At 39.3% G+C, this 16,328-nt stretch overlaps 3 protein-coding genes across 4 annotated transcripts; 1 reads left to right on the forward strand and 2 right to left on the reverse strand.

Moving 5' to 3' along the window:
• Positions 1 to 702: 702 nt before the first annotated feature.
• Positions 703 to 4,927, reverse strand: LOC116211816 (zinc finger CCHC domain-containing protein 7-like). Its single transcript, XM_031546338.1, has 10 exons — positions 4,453 to 4,927; positions 4,164 to 4,319; positions 3,914 to 4,069; positions 3,509 to 3,667; positions 3,268 to 3,384; positions 2,824 to 2,925; positions 2,500 to 2,607; positions 2,189 to 2,296; positions 1,964 to 2,071; positions 703 to 1,553 (listed from the first exon to the last, which is right to left on the reverse strand). The coding sequence occupies exons 1-10, from the start codon at positions 4,798 to 4,800 to the stop codon at positions 1,152 to 1,154; spliced, it is 1,764 nt and encodes a 587-aa protein (XP_031402198.1). The 5' UTR covers positions 4,801 to 4,927; the 3' UTR covers positions 703 to 1,151.
• A 3,312-nt stretch (positions 4,928 to 8,239) lies between these two features.
• On the reverse strand, positions 8,240 to 10,186 carry LOC116209822. Of its 2 annotated transcripts, XM_031543538.1 has the most exons (4): positions 9,775 to 10,176; positions 9,615 to 9,651; positions 8,886 to 8,969; positions 8,240 to 8,746 (listed from the first exon to the last, which is right to left on the reverse strand). In XM_031543538.1, exons 1-4 carry the CDS (start codon positions 10,099 to 10,101, stop codon positions 8,694 to 8,696), a joined length of 501 nt encoding a protein of 166 aa, XP_031399398.1. In that variant the 5' UTR covers positions 10,102 to 10,176; the 3' UTR covers positions 8,240 to 8,693. The 2 variants fall into 2 exon arrangements, with proteins under 2 accessions (XP_031399398.1, XP_031399399.1); XM_031543539.1 differs by having other exon boundaries at positions 8,240 to 8,969; positions 9,615 to 9,661; positions 9,775 to 10,186.
• A 1,110-nt stretch (positions 10,187 to 11,296) lies between these two features.
• LOC116210801 (outer envelope protein 61) lies at positions 11,297 to 15,445 on the forward strand. The gene is made up of 11 exons (XM_031544859.1): positions 11,297 to 11,643; positions 11,970 to 12,200; positions 12,444 to 12,500; positions 12,611 to 12,739; positions 12,852 to 12,929; positions 13,045 to 13,115; positions 13,348 to 13,397; positions 13,552 to 13,753; positions 13,949 to 14,531; positions 14,640 to 14,783; positions 14,930 to 15,445. The coding sequence occupies exons 1-11, from the start codon at positions 11,551 to 11,553 to the stop codon at positions 15,071 to 15,073; spliced, it is 1,782 nt and encodes a 593-aa protein (XP_031400719.1). The 5' UTR covers positions 11,297 to 11,550; the 3' UTR covers positions 15,074 to 15,445.
• Positions 15,446 to 16,328: the final 883 nt, after the last annotated feature.

The following is a 16,328-nucleotide window of genomic DNA, read 5'->3' on the forward strand; positions in this document are numbered from 1 at the left end:
AATAAATGTGCCCTAAGCAAGTGTATTCATAAATGCGATGGCACCACGAGCAATAAATCTATTCCCTTTCTGTCTCAATTCTCACCCACTACTCGGGGGCGAAAATTTCCGTTACGTACGCCCATGCTTACGTCCCGTGAACCGGCACGACATTGTGCCCGATCAGATCGTGTCCCGCCATTACATGAGGCATAATGTAGCTAAGAAATTTTTTGGGTGCTTGAATAGACCGAGAACTAGAGTAATAGATAGTAAGATCATAACTCTTCGGCACAGTGAAGTGCTTATGTTCCATGAATTGCCCTGAGACATCATGCCGGATTGCTCATGCCCGTTACATAAGCATAATGACATCATGCCGAATCAGATCTTGTGCAAGGTTGCTCGTGCCCATTACATAAGCATAACGGATTGAAAGATTGATGACTTTTCTTGGCATGGTTAAATCGAACCACGTGGGCCTCAAACCCTCTATCGAAGGTATCGAACTGCCGGCCTATGCCGAGAATTGGGCCTCGACCCCTAGGCCAAAATGATCGTCCCTTCAGCTATTTTCATCATAGATCTTCGTAGAATCTCTCTTTTTCTTTCACGTCATTGATGGTATTCACCGGAGTTAACACAACCATCAAACCAAAGTACAGCTGTTACAGAATGTTCAGCAAGTCGAAGATGATTTATCGAGCATTAGTTTCCAAAAGCTAAGACAAAACAACTTGAATAAATCAACATTTATGCTCTATAAATTTGAAAGACCAGAATAGAAAGTTAACTCTTGCAGGACTGCATCTGCAAGTGTACAACAAAGAGGAGGCCAGGTAGCTGCTGCATTCCGGAATGCAAAGTCGCCACTTGATCATCCAAACGAGCGGGACCATCCTCAGGGATATCCCCCAGATACAGTATAAATATCTCCAAACAAAATCGTAAACTACTTTGTCATCCCAAACCAGCAGGCGAATTTATCCAGGCCAAAGAATGAACCAGCTAAGCTGGATCGGACCAACTACTCGATGAGTTTCAAATAATTTAATGATCAGCTGTAGTGGAGCTGCTCACACTTCCCAGGACAAAAGGCGACCCAAGAGCTATTATAGTGGTCTCCTGTGTCTACAATGGCTACCCCATCTGATACATAGAACTGCTTCTCGCTACCACCAGTCATATCTTCTCCTTATTGAGTCACTTCTTGAGTTACTGAACCTCGAAGCTGAATATCTGGGCTCGGAAGCATCTCCATACTGAGAATTCAGCAGCTTCTTCGGAGACGGAGAGTAAAGATTCCGGCCACTACCATTAGATGGTGCTGCAGGAGAGACCCTACCATTGTTCTTCGTGGACTTTTTGATATTGGGTGATTCCGGGATCTCACTGATCCACCCGCCTCTTTGTTTCTTTTTGTGTGACTTTGCTGTGCTACCATCAGTGTCATTTTTCTTTTTCTTCTTACTCAACTTTTTAGAATTGTTAGGAGAGTTCAACCCTGAGTAGTCCATATCTTGATCGTAAAACCTTGAAACCGGTGTTGATGGTTCTCGATTTCTCTTGCGCAACTGCAACGACGACTCACATCAATTAATATACCCAGCAAGAGAGAGAGAGAGAGACAGAAAGCAACACCACTCCAAACAAAACAGAACATTACTAACATGTCCCTGATATACACTGTAACCGGTCATTTTTTTTCCTTTACATGCTAGAAGAGAACACTCAAGCTTAACATTTCGACTCTCTTTATTCCCATTCATTCTGAATTTTATCCATTTCAGTTCCTACTTTATCATATAGACCTAGCCTACTCTCTATTACACGGAAAGATTGCCTTGCACGTCACGGGTGTTAAATTAATTGTCAATGTAAAATTTTTTAAGGCACTCTTTTACAAGGTTAAGCTTTTAAGCTAAAAGTTGCTTCCTTTTAAAGGAACATACAGATGTGTGGATAGAATGCAATGGTCCAATACCTGGGCCGAGGATTTGCACTCCCTCACAAAATGTCCTTCTTGCCCACACTTGTAGCATGAACTTGGTGTTGCTTCATCATGGTATCCGTTACGTAAACCACTGCCCCACTGCTCATTTGGAGAAAGAAGAGCGCGTGTGAATCCTTTTAGTATGAAGGAACAAAAATTTGAAAATTTTCCTATGAAAGATCACAAAAATAGATTGACGGACATAGATTCTATTACCTTGTTTGCAGAGTAGCACTCTCGAGCAAAATGTCCTTCTTGTCCACATTTATAGCATGAACTTGGTGTAGCATCCCCTTGACTTCGCTCTGGTAAACTGGTGCTGAGCTGCTCGATGGATTCAAATAAAGAATAAGAGAAGAAAAAAGTTTCTGCACTCCTTCAGTCTAGACTATTTCAAGATCCAAAAGGAAGTGCGACGAGGACCAGTTTCAACAATAATCTCTTCTTCTTTTTTTCCCTTTCTTTTGAAAGCTGTTCCAAGAAAAGAATTCCAAGGGAAAACATACCGGGAGAAATAATGCCAATACCTTGGTTGAAAATGTGCACTCTCTAGCAAAATGTCCTTCTTGCCCACATTTGTAGCATGAACTTGCTGTTGCTTCACCTCGGGTTCTCTCACGAAGACTAGTGCTCACCTGCTCAACCGATACATAGGAAGAAACTACAGAATGAAGAAAAAATTTGAATACTTGCAGTACAAAAAAACCAAAGATTCTATTGATAACTCCAACAAGACCCATTTAATATAAGTTTCTTTTGTCTTTGAATAACAATAAAATGCTGATTCCAACATAAGTCTCCAGCCAAAATAAAAAATGTGATAGCAATAAGCGAATGGCACGATTGAATACCTTAAATGTGCATTCTCGTGCAAAATGTCCTTCTTCACCACATTTGTAGCATGAACTCGGTGTTGCTTCACCTTGGTTCCCACTACGTGCCCTTCCACATGCCTGCCCAATGAAATTCGACTCTATATTAATGAAAAACAATAAATGATCAAAAAATCGATTCAGCAACACCAAGTAATTGTATGCTGGACCTAAGGACAAAAGAGATGAGCGTGGAAGCAAAAATCATGTTAGTTAAGAAAGCCAAAAAATAAATTAATCGCTGATGAACATTGCCAAGCTCATACAACACTGAAGATGCAAACCTAGAATCATCACGATATAAAGTTTCAAAAACAGCACATTTGAGCTGGTTTTTGATTGTTATGTACTTAGAAGAATGGTATGCAATATTTCCATTTTGATTAGAAAAGAGGGACAGAAATGCAAACAGCAAAGACTTACCGAGCCAGTGTGGCCCAGCAGACCACATCTGTAACAGGATATCTCACTTCTTTCAGTATCAACAGAATCAAGACAGCACAGATGGCCAAAGTTCTTACAGATGTAACATTGTATCTCCTGATTAAGAGGGAAAAGGAGGGGAGTATGTCACAGTAAATAAAATAAAACCCCTTCTAAAAGTATATTCTTTTTGCAGAAACATTAGAATGTACACAAGCCCGAGAGAGAGAGAGAGAGAGACCTTAAGATCTTCGGGGGAATGGTCATTCTTGCAGAGGAACATATCATGTCCAGACATCCCACATTTTAAGCATATCTTATCAGCCTGCGAGCTACGTTTCTTCTTCTCTGGACAATTCTTTGCTTTATGGCCACTGCTTTGGCAGATAAAGCAGTTTGCCTAATTAATATTTGGAAGCAAAGAAAATTGCCGAGTTAGTGATATAAGAGAAGACGAGATGAAGAACTACAGTAATCAAAAGGGCCTCATGGCATCTAAACAAGTCATTTCCGTATGGCCAAAATGTGGGAAAATATACTCGATTAATGGAAAGTGTTTCCAACGAAGAGTTTCCCCTTTCATATTTTAGCAAATAATTCAGACAGCTGCAAAATCAAAACATGACGGATATCAATCATTATACACCTTCCCGCAGTCTTTGGCATTGTGCTCCAAACTCCCACAAACAAAGCATGGTCTCTTCCGCTTCTGTGAACAATTTGCTGCTGCGTGACCTTCTTCACCGCAATTATAGCACGTTCCCCAACTATTACCTGGAGGGTCAAAGTACCTTGGGCCCCGCTGATACAATAGATATAAGACAGATACCAATCTAAGCCTCAGAAAGGAATACCCCGTTTCACAGAATTGAATTATCAGAACAAGTGGAACTCACGAGAAGCTTCCGCAGCACCATGTTATCTGCTGCCTCGACAGGATTCGGATCCGTAGATTCCACAACCTCTGTTGCTCCAACAGCCTCTTCCTTTTCTTCTTCATTTTCTTCTTCTTCTTCTTCTTCTTCTTCTTCTTCTTCTTCAAGGGCAATCGCCTACTCGAGCATTACGCAGAAACAATGCCACATTAAAGATTGAACATTTATAACGGTCGCTGAACTTTCGAATCTAATCCCTATTCAAACAAACCCTTCAGTTAAGACTAATAGGAAAGGGTGGAAGACTTACAATTTGTTCTTGACTTTCCACTTTCTTCACTGTAGGCTTGTCTCTCCTCCTCCTCCTCTTCTCCTCCTCCTCCTCCTCCTTACCCGCCTCACCTTTCCCCAACCCGACGGCCCCGCCGCTATCGGTGTCGTCATCGCCTGATACGACGCCACTAAGAGGGGCAGGGGCAAGCTTCGCCGCGCGCATAAGAAGCGCCTTCTCGACGATTTTAAGGCTCATGTCCTCGTTCGCTTCTTCGTCGTCGCTGCTGCTGACAGCTGCCGCCTCGGACTTAAGCTGGGGGAGCATCTCTGCTCCCTCCATATCCTCCAGATCGAGCTTCGGCTCCAGCTTCTTCCTCCTACCCATTGTCGTTGCGCCACCGGAATCGAAACCTTCCCTAAACTTATTGAAGGGGCGATTAGGGCAACCAATCTTGACGGGACGTAGAAGAACGGAGGGGAGGTCCGATTAGGGTTTTCTGTATTCTCTCACAGTTGCTACCCCTTTCGGATTGCAGCGGGACCCACAGGTCCGACAGCTGTGTGACGTGGAATACTATTTAATAATATATTGATATTTATATTGATATATATATATATATATAATATAAAGCCTGGACAATCGCTAGAGGTCGCCACTGTTCATGTTAATTAATTTCTATATCGTGGATTAATTTTATTAAAACATTTACTATTTAACATATTTATTTCTACATAATAATAATTATTATTATGATTCAAAACCTATATTGTATATTAATTTATCAAGACATAATAATAATTATTATTATTACTGTGATTTAAAATATATATTACTTATTAATTTATTAAAACATATATCGTTTTACCCTTATTTATTAGGATGGATATAACTTTATATATATATATATATATATATATATATATATATATATATATATAGATTATGAGCTTGTGCGTTAATATGAACCAACTAATATTCTTATAGTTGTGAACTGATGTTATCATGCCCTATAAAAGCAACTTCGGGTAAATACCAAATTTGATGATGAAATGATTGTGATAAATTTTGTTTATTTTGAATAAACTACCGCTAGGAATTCGATTGGCCAGTAATCAGTCAAAAATTTGTTTTGAGTGGATAACATGAAGAAAAGAGGAAAAATAAATATATATATTATAATCGGCATGGAAATATAAGGGATTTAAGTCAATTAATGGACCAAATTCTCCCGTGAGAGCTAAATATTTTTTAAAAAAGGTTAAAAAGTAAAAGAAAAAAACACATTTTTGTTTACAATAAAATGTAAATTGGGCAATCAATTATTTGGAGGAAAAAGAGGGAAAAAATCGTACCATTTCTGTAGACCCTTGGGGATTAAAGAATCATAAGCCTTCTCGCACGCCCTTCGCAGTTGCAATATTGTTTTTTATTTATCATCTGAAATTGATATTTATTATTTCATCGGCATTTGGCTAAAAGTTAAAACTTTAATATGATTCTTTAAAAAAAAAATGGCCATTAAAGGGAGATCTTTTGTGGTTTCTTGTTTGTGGGGAGAGAGAGAGGTAGTTTTTATTTTATTATTTATAAAATTGGCCATATTTTTAGGAAGCAAATAAATTATTTATTACAATAAGGCTGAGTGTATAAAATTTATGTGACGCTGCAACATGATGAATTATCTTATCTTATATCTCATATATAATAGTATAGATAAGATAATATGTAAATTGATGTTATTATGTATCAGTAAAAATTTAGACCGCACAGGTAATTTGAAATATTAATATTACTCTCGCCAAAAAACACCATATTACCTTCAAGTAAAAGAAAATATCTTAAAAATCTGATTCTTCAATAAATTTCTTTAACATCAAAACAATAAAATCGAAATAAGTAAAAGTAATTTTACCTTTTCAAATTCGTTTCATGAGGCAATTTTCATTGTTGAATAAAGCTACATTCAATTGGAATAAAATTATTTTCATCATTGAATTAGTTGGGAAAAAATCACATGAGAATCAAATGCATATAGTTATCCAAAAAAATGCATATCATTATTTTAATTTTTCAATCCTATCAGATTCCGAACATGTAGTACTAATCTTATGCGACATCAGCTACGATTATACTTTATGTTTCATTATATTACTGATTATCTTGTTGGTAATTTAGATTATACTTTATGTTTCATTATATTACTGATTATCTTGTTGGTAATTTAGATAGTCAACCCTTTGTAATTTTCATTTAAGTTTTTGGTAGGTGTCTTTGAGTTTCTAGTAATTACATATCTACATTTTTTATTATATTCTAACATTGGTCATAAAAGGTTTATTTTTAAGAAAATTTGTTATATATATTTATTTTAAAAATTAAAATAAAACAATTTACATGGAAAAATGGTTTATTCATGTACTAACTCTCATAAATAACTACAAGTACTGATAGTATTTCAAAGTACAAATTTTAGCTCAAAAGTATAGTTTTCGCTGCCTACATCACATGTAATAACTAATTATAATAACTATACGTACTAAAGTCGGTTTAATTTCCATACTTCGTTGTGATTTGAAATGATAAAAATTCAAATTTTTAGCATACTAATTGAAAATATTTAGTGTTATGAAAGTGCATCTATGTACTAACTCTCATAACAATAGTACTTAATTAGTCTAAGTACATAAAAATTGATGAAAGGTTGAGCAAAATTTAACTATAATTTTGTAAAGAGTAAAAGAAAGGTAAAAACTTTAAATAGCATGACGGATACATAAAATGTGAAGTTGGTGAAATAGTGGGTTTTAGAATTTTTATCCATCGCATGGCTGATTTATTTGATTAACGGAGAGATTTGATTGAATAGTCGAGATTGGATTGTATTTCAATAAGAAAGATTCACAATAAAATAAATCATTAAGTAATATAATTGTCCAATTAGAAACAGAAACTAATAAAAGCATGGAAAGATATTGCAATTTAATATAGTCGTATTTCCAATTAATTAAATTATAAAATTATAGAAACCATTACTATAAACCCAATCATATTATAATTTGTGAAAATAGGCTGATATAACGAAAAAAATATCTTTCTTTCCTTTGTTTGCAGTGACTTTAGGAAAAGAGGCAATCGACGCAAACATTCTATAAAGGAATGAGGAATAAAACGAACGGAAAGAGTACGACGAACTGTCCAGTGTCTACTGGATTTTTACTGCTAGTTATGGTGGAACGATTTCCATGCATTGTAGTGGAACTTAACCGGGGTCGAAATCAATAATGGCTTGTTTGGTTTTAATGTAGGATTTTAATATATTACTTTAACTTAATTCTACCCACAATAAAATAAAATAATTTATACAGAGTCAAAGAGTGGACCCCATTTATATCACTATTTTTCCACAACAAACAAAATAACTCATACAAAGTCAAATGATGACCCCATTTATATCACTATTTTTCAAAATTAAAATCTGAATTTAAAATTCTACTTTGAAACCAAAGGCAGCATAAGATTTGATCAACACTCGATTCGTTTGTACTCATTGACAATTTTAAGATATCGACTCATTTTCCCTTTGTAGCTTAGATCTTATTAAACATCACTAATCCAATGTTATTCCATGTGTTTAATGTAAGAATTATGTTATCACTGTGCAGGTATACGATTCTTCGATATGGTTAGAAAAAGAATATCGAGAAATACTCTTGAACGGAAGGAGAAGAGTGAATCAATCTGGATTCTACTCCTCAATCCTCATTATGCATATCTTGATATTTGGCCAATGGCCTACACAGATGACCTTCTTCGCACGAATCCAGAAAACGAATGCGTCTTGCTTTGTACACTAGACTGCAAAATCGAGTCCTTTCATTCCGCTTGTTGATTACATTGTGTCCCTAACCTGCCTATGACCAAATCTCGATATATTACGAGAAATCTTTGCCATAGAGTGTCCCAATGCTAATTCCATACTCTGCAATACAGCAACATCCGGGAAATAAACAGATTATCTTACCGGTCCACGAGTTGTTGGCAAGATATCGATTTCAGAAAATGTGCTAGACCAGCAATTGCTGCTGTACAATTCCCACTGCATCAATTATGTTCGGAAATTTCTTGCATTTCTGAAACGAGGAACATATTACATCAGAATATACATCTTCCATGGTCTGAAACTTCCAGCTGCTTCACATTCTTGATGGTTAAAAAATTTGTGATGCGAGGAAATTGAGACAGAGTAGGCAAATACAATCCGAGGCAAAGCAGAGATCTCATAGGCGCCTAGAGTACCCGGAACCTCCACATTTCTTGCAAAATATCAATCCTGCAGAGTCGGCAAGGAGGATGGGAAAAGACTCAACGAGTGAAAGAAAATGGCACAAAACCGGACAATTCTCGGTGATGACAGTTGTTCCGGTATCCAGTGTATGAGTTTGTTTCGAACTACATATGATCACATGTACCTGCTCCCTTGCACACTTTGCATTCCACCATGCCCGTTTCTTGCTTCATCTTCCCGTTATTGCAGAAAACACACATCGTTCCTCCTGAATGGCGAACAAGCATAATCAACAACTGGACATTTCATCTGAATCCCGAATTGTAAATCTAATGATAAGCCTTCGAGCTGGATAACTAAACTATAGCATAGCAGCCAATGAAGCATGCAGCAGATCAAATTCAAATCAAACAGCCACAAGAGTTCGATTAGTATCTCAATATGCTATGTGTATGATAGGGCAAAGAGCCAAAGAATATCGATCACTACATAGTTAAAGAAACAAAAGTGCAGATTCCGGAAATACGATTCTTTACTATTCCATGCCCAAGTATTCACCATTCAGTATCAGATCCCCGACCTTATTCTTCGTTCAAATTAATCCATAAGCAGACACCACATTGATAAAAACACGAAATTAGGTACTAGCACATACACCTGGAAATTCCCAACAACTCCATGCAATGGATAGAAGACTTATCGATCGAATCATCGCACTGATGAATCCCGTTAGGTTCTCGACTTTGGATAGGTATCATTAGAACCGAATTATCCAAATGAAAAAAGAAATGTACAACTAGAACGAAAACCATCCCGAAAGAGCAGAGAAACGTGGAAGAATCAAATATTGAACAAATGCACGATACCGAGTGTTATCTCGAACACGAACGTTATCTCGAATGGGACTACCTACCATTGCCTGCACAGCGGTCGCACGGGACGGGATCTCCCTGCAAAATACTCGACAAACATTCCCAGTTCAATAAGAAGAAGGGACATTGGGAAAGTCTTGATATTGGAAGCGAACGAAGCAAATTGGCGGGAAGGAAATGATGGCTAATTGTGCAGCGCACCTTGAGGCCGAGGAACAGAGAGAGGGCAATAGCGGCAAGGACGCTGACGGTGGCGAGCACGGTCTGGGTGTCGACCACCCTGTCGAAGCCGCCGAACAGGAGGACGGGGCGGATGAGGAGCTCGCTCGGCGGCTGAACGGGGGGCGTGAGGTGGTGGCAGAGAGGGGCGGAGAAGGCGGCGGTTCCGGGGCCGGGGAGGTGGGCCAGGGAGAGAGCTGAAGGGCTCTGAGAAATGGAATGGGGAGGAGAGGGAGAGGAGAGGAGAGGCTGGAAGCAGCAGCAGCAGAAGGAAGCCGCCATGGACGGATTAGAGAGGGACTGGAACATGTGGAGCTCGCGAGGAGTTCAGGCCGTTGGTCGTCATCGTCGTCTTCCTCTTCTTCTTGGTGGGCTTGATTCCGGACGGTTATTGGAATACATGGACCGGGCTGATGGGGAGCCCATTGACGATGGATACACGTTGGTCATGCTGTACTGACTATTTTATCCCCCCGGTCATTCCTTTTTCCTTTTCTTTGCCTTTCCATCTTTTTCTCTGTTCTATTTATCACGAAATAACCTACTTTTTAAGGGTAAGTTTCGACAATATGTCTTATAATTTAGTAAAATAACCAACAAAACTCCCTCTTTTCAAAATTAATTACACATTGTTTATCATTCTACAAATGTGACGCCAAGAGTGTTTAATCATAGCCACGTGGTGTTGTATCTCCGTGCTCTATAAACTGACCCGATATATCCGACTTTATCGAGCACAATAACACAACATTCACATGGCAACGATAAGCATTCTTGGTGCTACATTTGCAGAATGATGGGTGGTATGTGACTCTCTTTTTTTATCGTAATTCAACTACATTAAGATTGTGCGCATATTAGTTTCGAACGAAGAATGAAGAGTGCCCTGTCCCAAAAAGCACCTAGTCCTATCAAAATGAAAAGCGTGACTTTACTTAACAAGCAAGAAAAGCCCTAACTATTCTATTAGTACTCAACTCATTAGGAAGATAGAACCAAAATGAGTAATAGCGCTAGCGGCGCAATTAGTTCTTCTATTGAAGAAAGCTTGACCTACGGACTCTATGCTCCAAAGCTTCTATGCTGCTGTCAATGGATTTAGTGATCGAATGTGTAATCGACTCATTGGGATGGCTACACTGTCATTTCAATGCTCAGTTCACTTCTCCAACAAATAAATATGTCGATAAGAAATGAATGTGATGCTGCTCGCACCGCAATAAAAAAATGAATCTGATGCTACTCCCGACGTATTAAAACCCCGGACTAGTAAATATGGACGGACGGTTATGCCCTCGCAAGATTCCCACATTTGCAAATCCACTCCCCGCCCCAATCAGCAGCTATTTTCAGTTCTTCAAGGTAAAAGAACAATTTGTACCTTTCCAGCTAAAGAAGCAAATTATAATTGAAAGGGGCATAATTGTCCATTAGAAAAGTAAAACACATCTGGCCAAAAAAAAAAAAAAAAAAATAGCAAAGCATATTCGGTCCTTCTTGCTTCTTGCTCCTTCCTCTGGTTAGGTCGGGGCAGTCATGCTTCCAAATTAGACTTCAATTTTGATTTCTTGCAATCGCATCAGAGCTCAATCTATCTCTTTCCTCGCAATTTCAGAAGCTTCCTTCCTCATAGATCTCATATATCTGTATATATACGCACGCGTATATATATATAGAATTGTCCCTGCAACCTTGTCACAAACCTAGAATTGTCAACCGAGGCCTCTTGATCCCGACAGTGAATCAACCGATCCAAGGATGTTCAACGGAATGGATCCTGAGTTGTTCAGGCTCGCCCAGGAGCAGATGAGTCGCATGTCGCCTGCCGAGATGGCGAGGATTCAAGAGCAGGTATTGACTCCTCCTTCCCCTTTCTTCTTGATTTGAGCTTCCTGGAGCATGTTTCAAGCTTCAAGGAGCTGCTTATCCCTCTCGTCTAGCCTGGAAGCATGAATCGAAGTCATGTTTGTCCTAGATTTTGGTGTTTGAATGCCAATTTGTCGTTCTCTTTTGCGTTCCCAATGACGTGATTGTTTGAATTGAGATTTCTTCGACTCCGATGCAATACATTTTGTTACTTAAATGACGAGGAAACGATCAGAGGAATAAATTTTCCGGTTAGGGGCTTGGATACTCCGATTGGATGTTGATACCCGGGTTTTGTTTTGGCGTGTCAGATGATGTCGAATCCTGAATTGATGAGGATGGCCTCTGAAAGCATGAAGACCATGAGGCCGGAAGACCTGAGACATGCTGCAGAGCAGCTGAAGCACGTGCGACCTGAGGACATGGCTGAGATTAGTGAGAAGATGGCTAATGCTAGTCCGGAAGAGATAGCGGCCGTTCGTGCTCGGGCGGATGCCCAGATGAGCTATGAATTGAGTGCAGCTGAAATGCTTAAGAAAGAGGTAGCCTATGCAACGCTGTTTCATAGAACACATACATGTGTACCACGGCAAAGAAATTGACTCCATGTCCATGAGATTCTTGGCATGCCAGAATCATGATTATGAGACATAATTCTGACTCATCTTTATAGAGCATGGCTGTTATGCCACTTAGTGGTTTTTTCCCTTTCTTTTGCTGCCATGTTCTTTGGCCGAATGTTGGAAATAATGACAAGAGTTAAGGATCTATTTTGGACTTAACAGGGTAACCAGCTTCACAGCCAGGGGAAATTCCATGATGCCTTGCAGAAATATTTACTTGTAAGTGATAATTTGTCTTCTAAAATATGTTTTGTCGATGTGGTATTTTCCTTTCATAAATGAGAGAATTATGATTTAGACGTCACCATTGCAATTTTGTTGATTTTCAGGCAAAGAAGAACTTGAAAGGCATTCCATCCTCCAAAGGCAAAACACTACTGCTGACCTGCTCTCTTAACTTGATGTCATGCTACCTGAAAACAAGGCAGTACAATGATTGCATAAAAGAAGGCACAGAGGTGTGACACTCTATTCATCTTCATTGATTTGGAATAAATAGTTCTTTTCCATTTTCCCCCTATTCTCTTCTATGTGCAACTTTGCTTTTGCTAACTTATATTTGTTCACCAGGTTTTGGCATATGATGCAAAGAATGTTAAAGCTCTTTATCGGAGAGGTCAAGCATTTAAGGAATTGGGTCAACTACAAGTGAGTTAGCCCTACTTATCTAAGTTTTTCAGGAGCAGCTGGACTGCAGTGGCATTTAGAACTTGTACCGTCTTCAGCTTCTTGTTATATAATCCTTAATTTCTAACCATGCCAGGATGCAGTCTGTGATCTGGGCGAGGCACGCAAAATTTCCCCTGACGATGAAACTATTGCAGAAGTATTAAGGTATTGAGTTTCTAGCATACAGTGAACGGATTTACAGTAGATTTCATCTCTGGCCTTTTTTGGTTAATGAAGATTGTACGGGTATGGTCTTTGATGGCTGTTTTTGTGTCATAAATATAAACTTTATTACCCTCAATTTGTTGCAGTTTCTAGCTCTCTTGCTGATCTTGGTCAAGATATTCTCTCAATATGACATTGCAGGACACCGTATAACATGTTATTCTTACTGTAGGGATACTGAGAAACTTTTGGCTACACAAGGTGGGGGGCGCGCATCAAGAGGTGAGTGGAGCATTGTGATTTCTTCTTTTACATTCTTTATCCTCCACAGACTAAGCCAATTCTCAACTTCTTATTATCTATTTTTTCCCTCTTCTTTTATTGTGCACGCGTTATTTTAGGTTACTTATTTGGTTGTTTGCTTGGTCCTCAATAGGATTGGTAATTGAGGAAATAACTGAAGAAGATGAGGCCGCGTCTTCTACAAGTCATCTGAATCCATTGGTAGAGGAGCATCCAGGGAAGAAGCCCAAGGAGACCAAGAATGATGACAAGAGTCGAAGTGGCAGCAGCAGCATGGCGTCTATGTCAAATTCGGAAAGCTTGCAAGCTTTGAAAGATGACCCTGATGCTATGAGGTAATTTTTCTTTATTTTATTATTATTATTATTTTTTGGGAGGTTATGTTTGTGTAATCTCAATTCAAAGTCCTCCCATTTCACTGGACCTAACTTGGCTTCTTGAAAGTAGGTGAAGCCAGGTACTGAAATTCTTTCCTCGGTGCAGTTTTGCCATCATCATTAACTTCTATATTTCCTGCATTTGTTTCACAGGTCATTCCAGAATTTCATTTCCAAGGCTGATCCCAATACTATGGCTGCAATGGGTGCTGGAAATGCGGGAGAGGTCTCCCCCGAAATGCTCAAGACTGCATCGAATATGATCAGCAAGATGTCCCCTGAGGAACTTAAAAAGATGCTTCATTTGGCCTCCTCATTTCAAGGGGACGATCCATTTGGTAGCGGTGGTTCCTCAAGTGGCAGTTCTAGCGGCTTTAGGCCCGGGTCCATTCCAGATGTGTCACCTGACATGCTAAAAACAGCAACGGATATGATGAGTAACATGCCACCGGAGGAGCTTCAAAGAATGTTTGAGATGGCGTCTTCTTTGAGAGGGAAGGACCCCTCCATGCCATCAGCTTCTGAAAGACCTACTTCTAGCTCTAATTTGAATCTCCCTGATGACGAGGAAGTGTCAACCATCAGCAGGAATCATGTTTCGGGTGAAACACGCTCTTCTGCCCGTGGATCTTCGAGTTTGAGAAGTGGCTTTCCTCCTCAGTCCAACTTTCCAGCCTCCTCTGCTGATCTACAGGAGCAGATGAGGAACCAAATGAAAGATCCAGCAATGCGACAGGTACTGTATTTTGGCAAGTCATCTGTGGATGCAGCCAAATAGAACAGTGCTATTTGTCCTTCTAAATGCATCTTCCATTATCCAACTAAATTTTCTTGCAAATTGCAGATGTTTACATCTATGTTCAAGAATATGAGTCCGGAAATGATGGCTAATATGGGTGAGCAGTTCGGCTTTAAGCTTTCGAAAGAAGATGCAGCGAAGGCCCAGCAAGCAATGTCTTCCTTATCACCGGAAGACCTCGATAGGATGGTATCGACCTATCTATACCTTGAAATAACCGGAAATACGAATTTTCACATCATAAAATAGCTAGAGTTCTTTTTTTTTTGTCCCCACGAGGGATGTGGCTACAATACTCTAGATTTACCCAGATTTTTCTTCTTTTGTGGTTACAGATGCATTGGGCAGACCGTATTCAAAGAGGAGTTGACACGGCGAAGAAGACAAAGAACTGGTTGCTTGGACGACCCGGCATGATTCTCGCCATATGCATGCTAATCTTGGCAGTAATCCTCCATCGCCTCGGCTATATTGGGTAGCTTCAGCCTCAGGAAGCGAAACTCCGCCATCGATTAGTTCAAAGTCCCGATCTCCCTGACAGTGATAACGGCAGTGAAGGTTAATTATGCACGGGTGGATGGAACATCTATGCCCGTCAAACTTTTATGGTAGTTACTGATCTGGGTCTAGAGATATGGTTGGCCTTTTCTTGGTATAAACTGAGCTCGGGCTGTATGGATTTTTTATTTTTTATTTTGTATTTAAAAAGAAAAACATGAGCAAATTTTTCCCGACTGCATGGTGATGAGTTCAAGAGCGTGATATATGTGGTCGCGACGAGCCGAATGTCTCGTCATCAATGAGAACCTATCAATCGTGAACTATCCCTAACGAGGTATTCTCTTTGGCAATGCCAACTTGTCCGATTTATTTAATTTAATTTACAATTTTTTCCTGCTGTTGCCATTTTCTGTAATTAATTAATAATTCTTTTTGGGATGGAGCCGCCGCCGGCTATTTTGTCTGCTGCTACGGTACGGTACTGCCCGATCTGTCAGTTGTTTGCACGTCCGGCCATTTCGAGCCCTTCTAGTTCTCCCATGATTGAAGACCAGTCAAACCCCAAACCAATACAAAGGAAGGACACGAACCGAAAGTCTCCTTCCTGTTTGACTTAATCGATGATTGTTAATTAAAGAGAAGGTTGTGCCAATCATACCCTGCTAATTAATTACGAATTTGAATCATACTAGCCGAAACGGCAAATTTTCGATCAATGTCGGTATTGTTCATCCACATTAACTAAGGTTCACCGTCGTCATCAACGCGTCAGAAACGAGAATATGGTGAGCTCTCGCCTCACTGACTCATTCCTCATCATCTGCATAGATGTATGCTTACACGCTTGTAGCGTTAATGAGCTCTGTGGATTAGGAAATTGACCTCCTCTCGTTCTAGACGGTTTTCCACTCAAAAAGAAAACGAGAAATAAGGCCGTTTTTTTATATAGTTTTTCCATGAGAAATAACGGCAATCGAAACGGTTTTCCTCATGTAGATCCATTAAATTCTACGGTGCAATCATGCAACTTTTACTCCAAAATGAATTCGATTTTCTTCCAACTTGATTGAATTCCTTTCTTTTTCACCCACGTCCTCTGTTTTATCTAATCCCAACGAACGAACATAATTAAACAAAATTATAAAAAAATAAAAATAGAAATGAAAATAAAACTCCCATTCCATCTCAGATTCCACCTAAGAAAAGAAAAATCTGATATCTGTCTGTCGGTCT

The sequence above is a fragment of the Punica granatum genome, chromosome 6, assembly GCF_007655135.1.
Source record: "Punica granatum isolate Tunisia-2019 chromosome 6, ASM765513v2, whole genome shotgun sequence".
Taxonomy (NCBI): Eukaryota; Viridiplantae; Streptophyta; class Magnoliopsida; order Myrtales; family Lythraceae; genus Punica; species Punica granatum.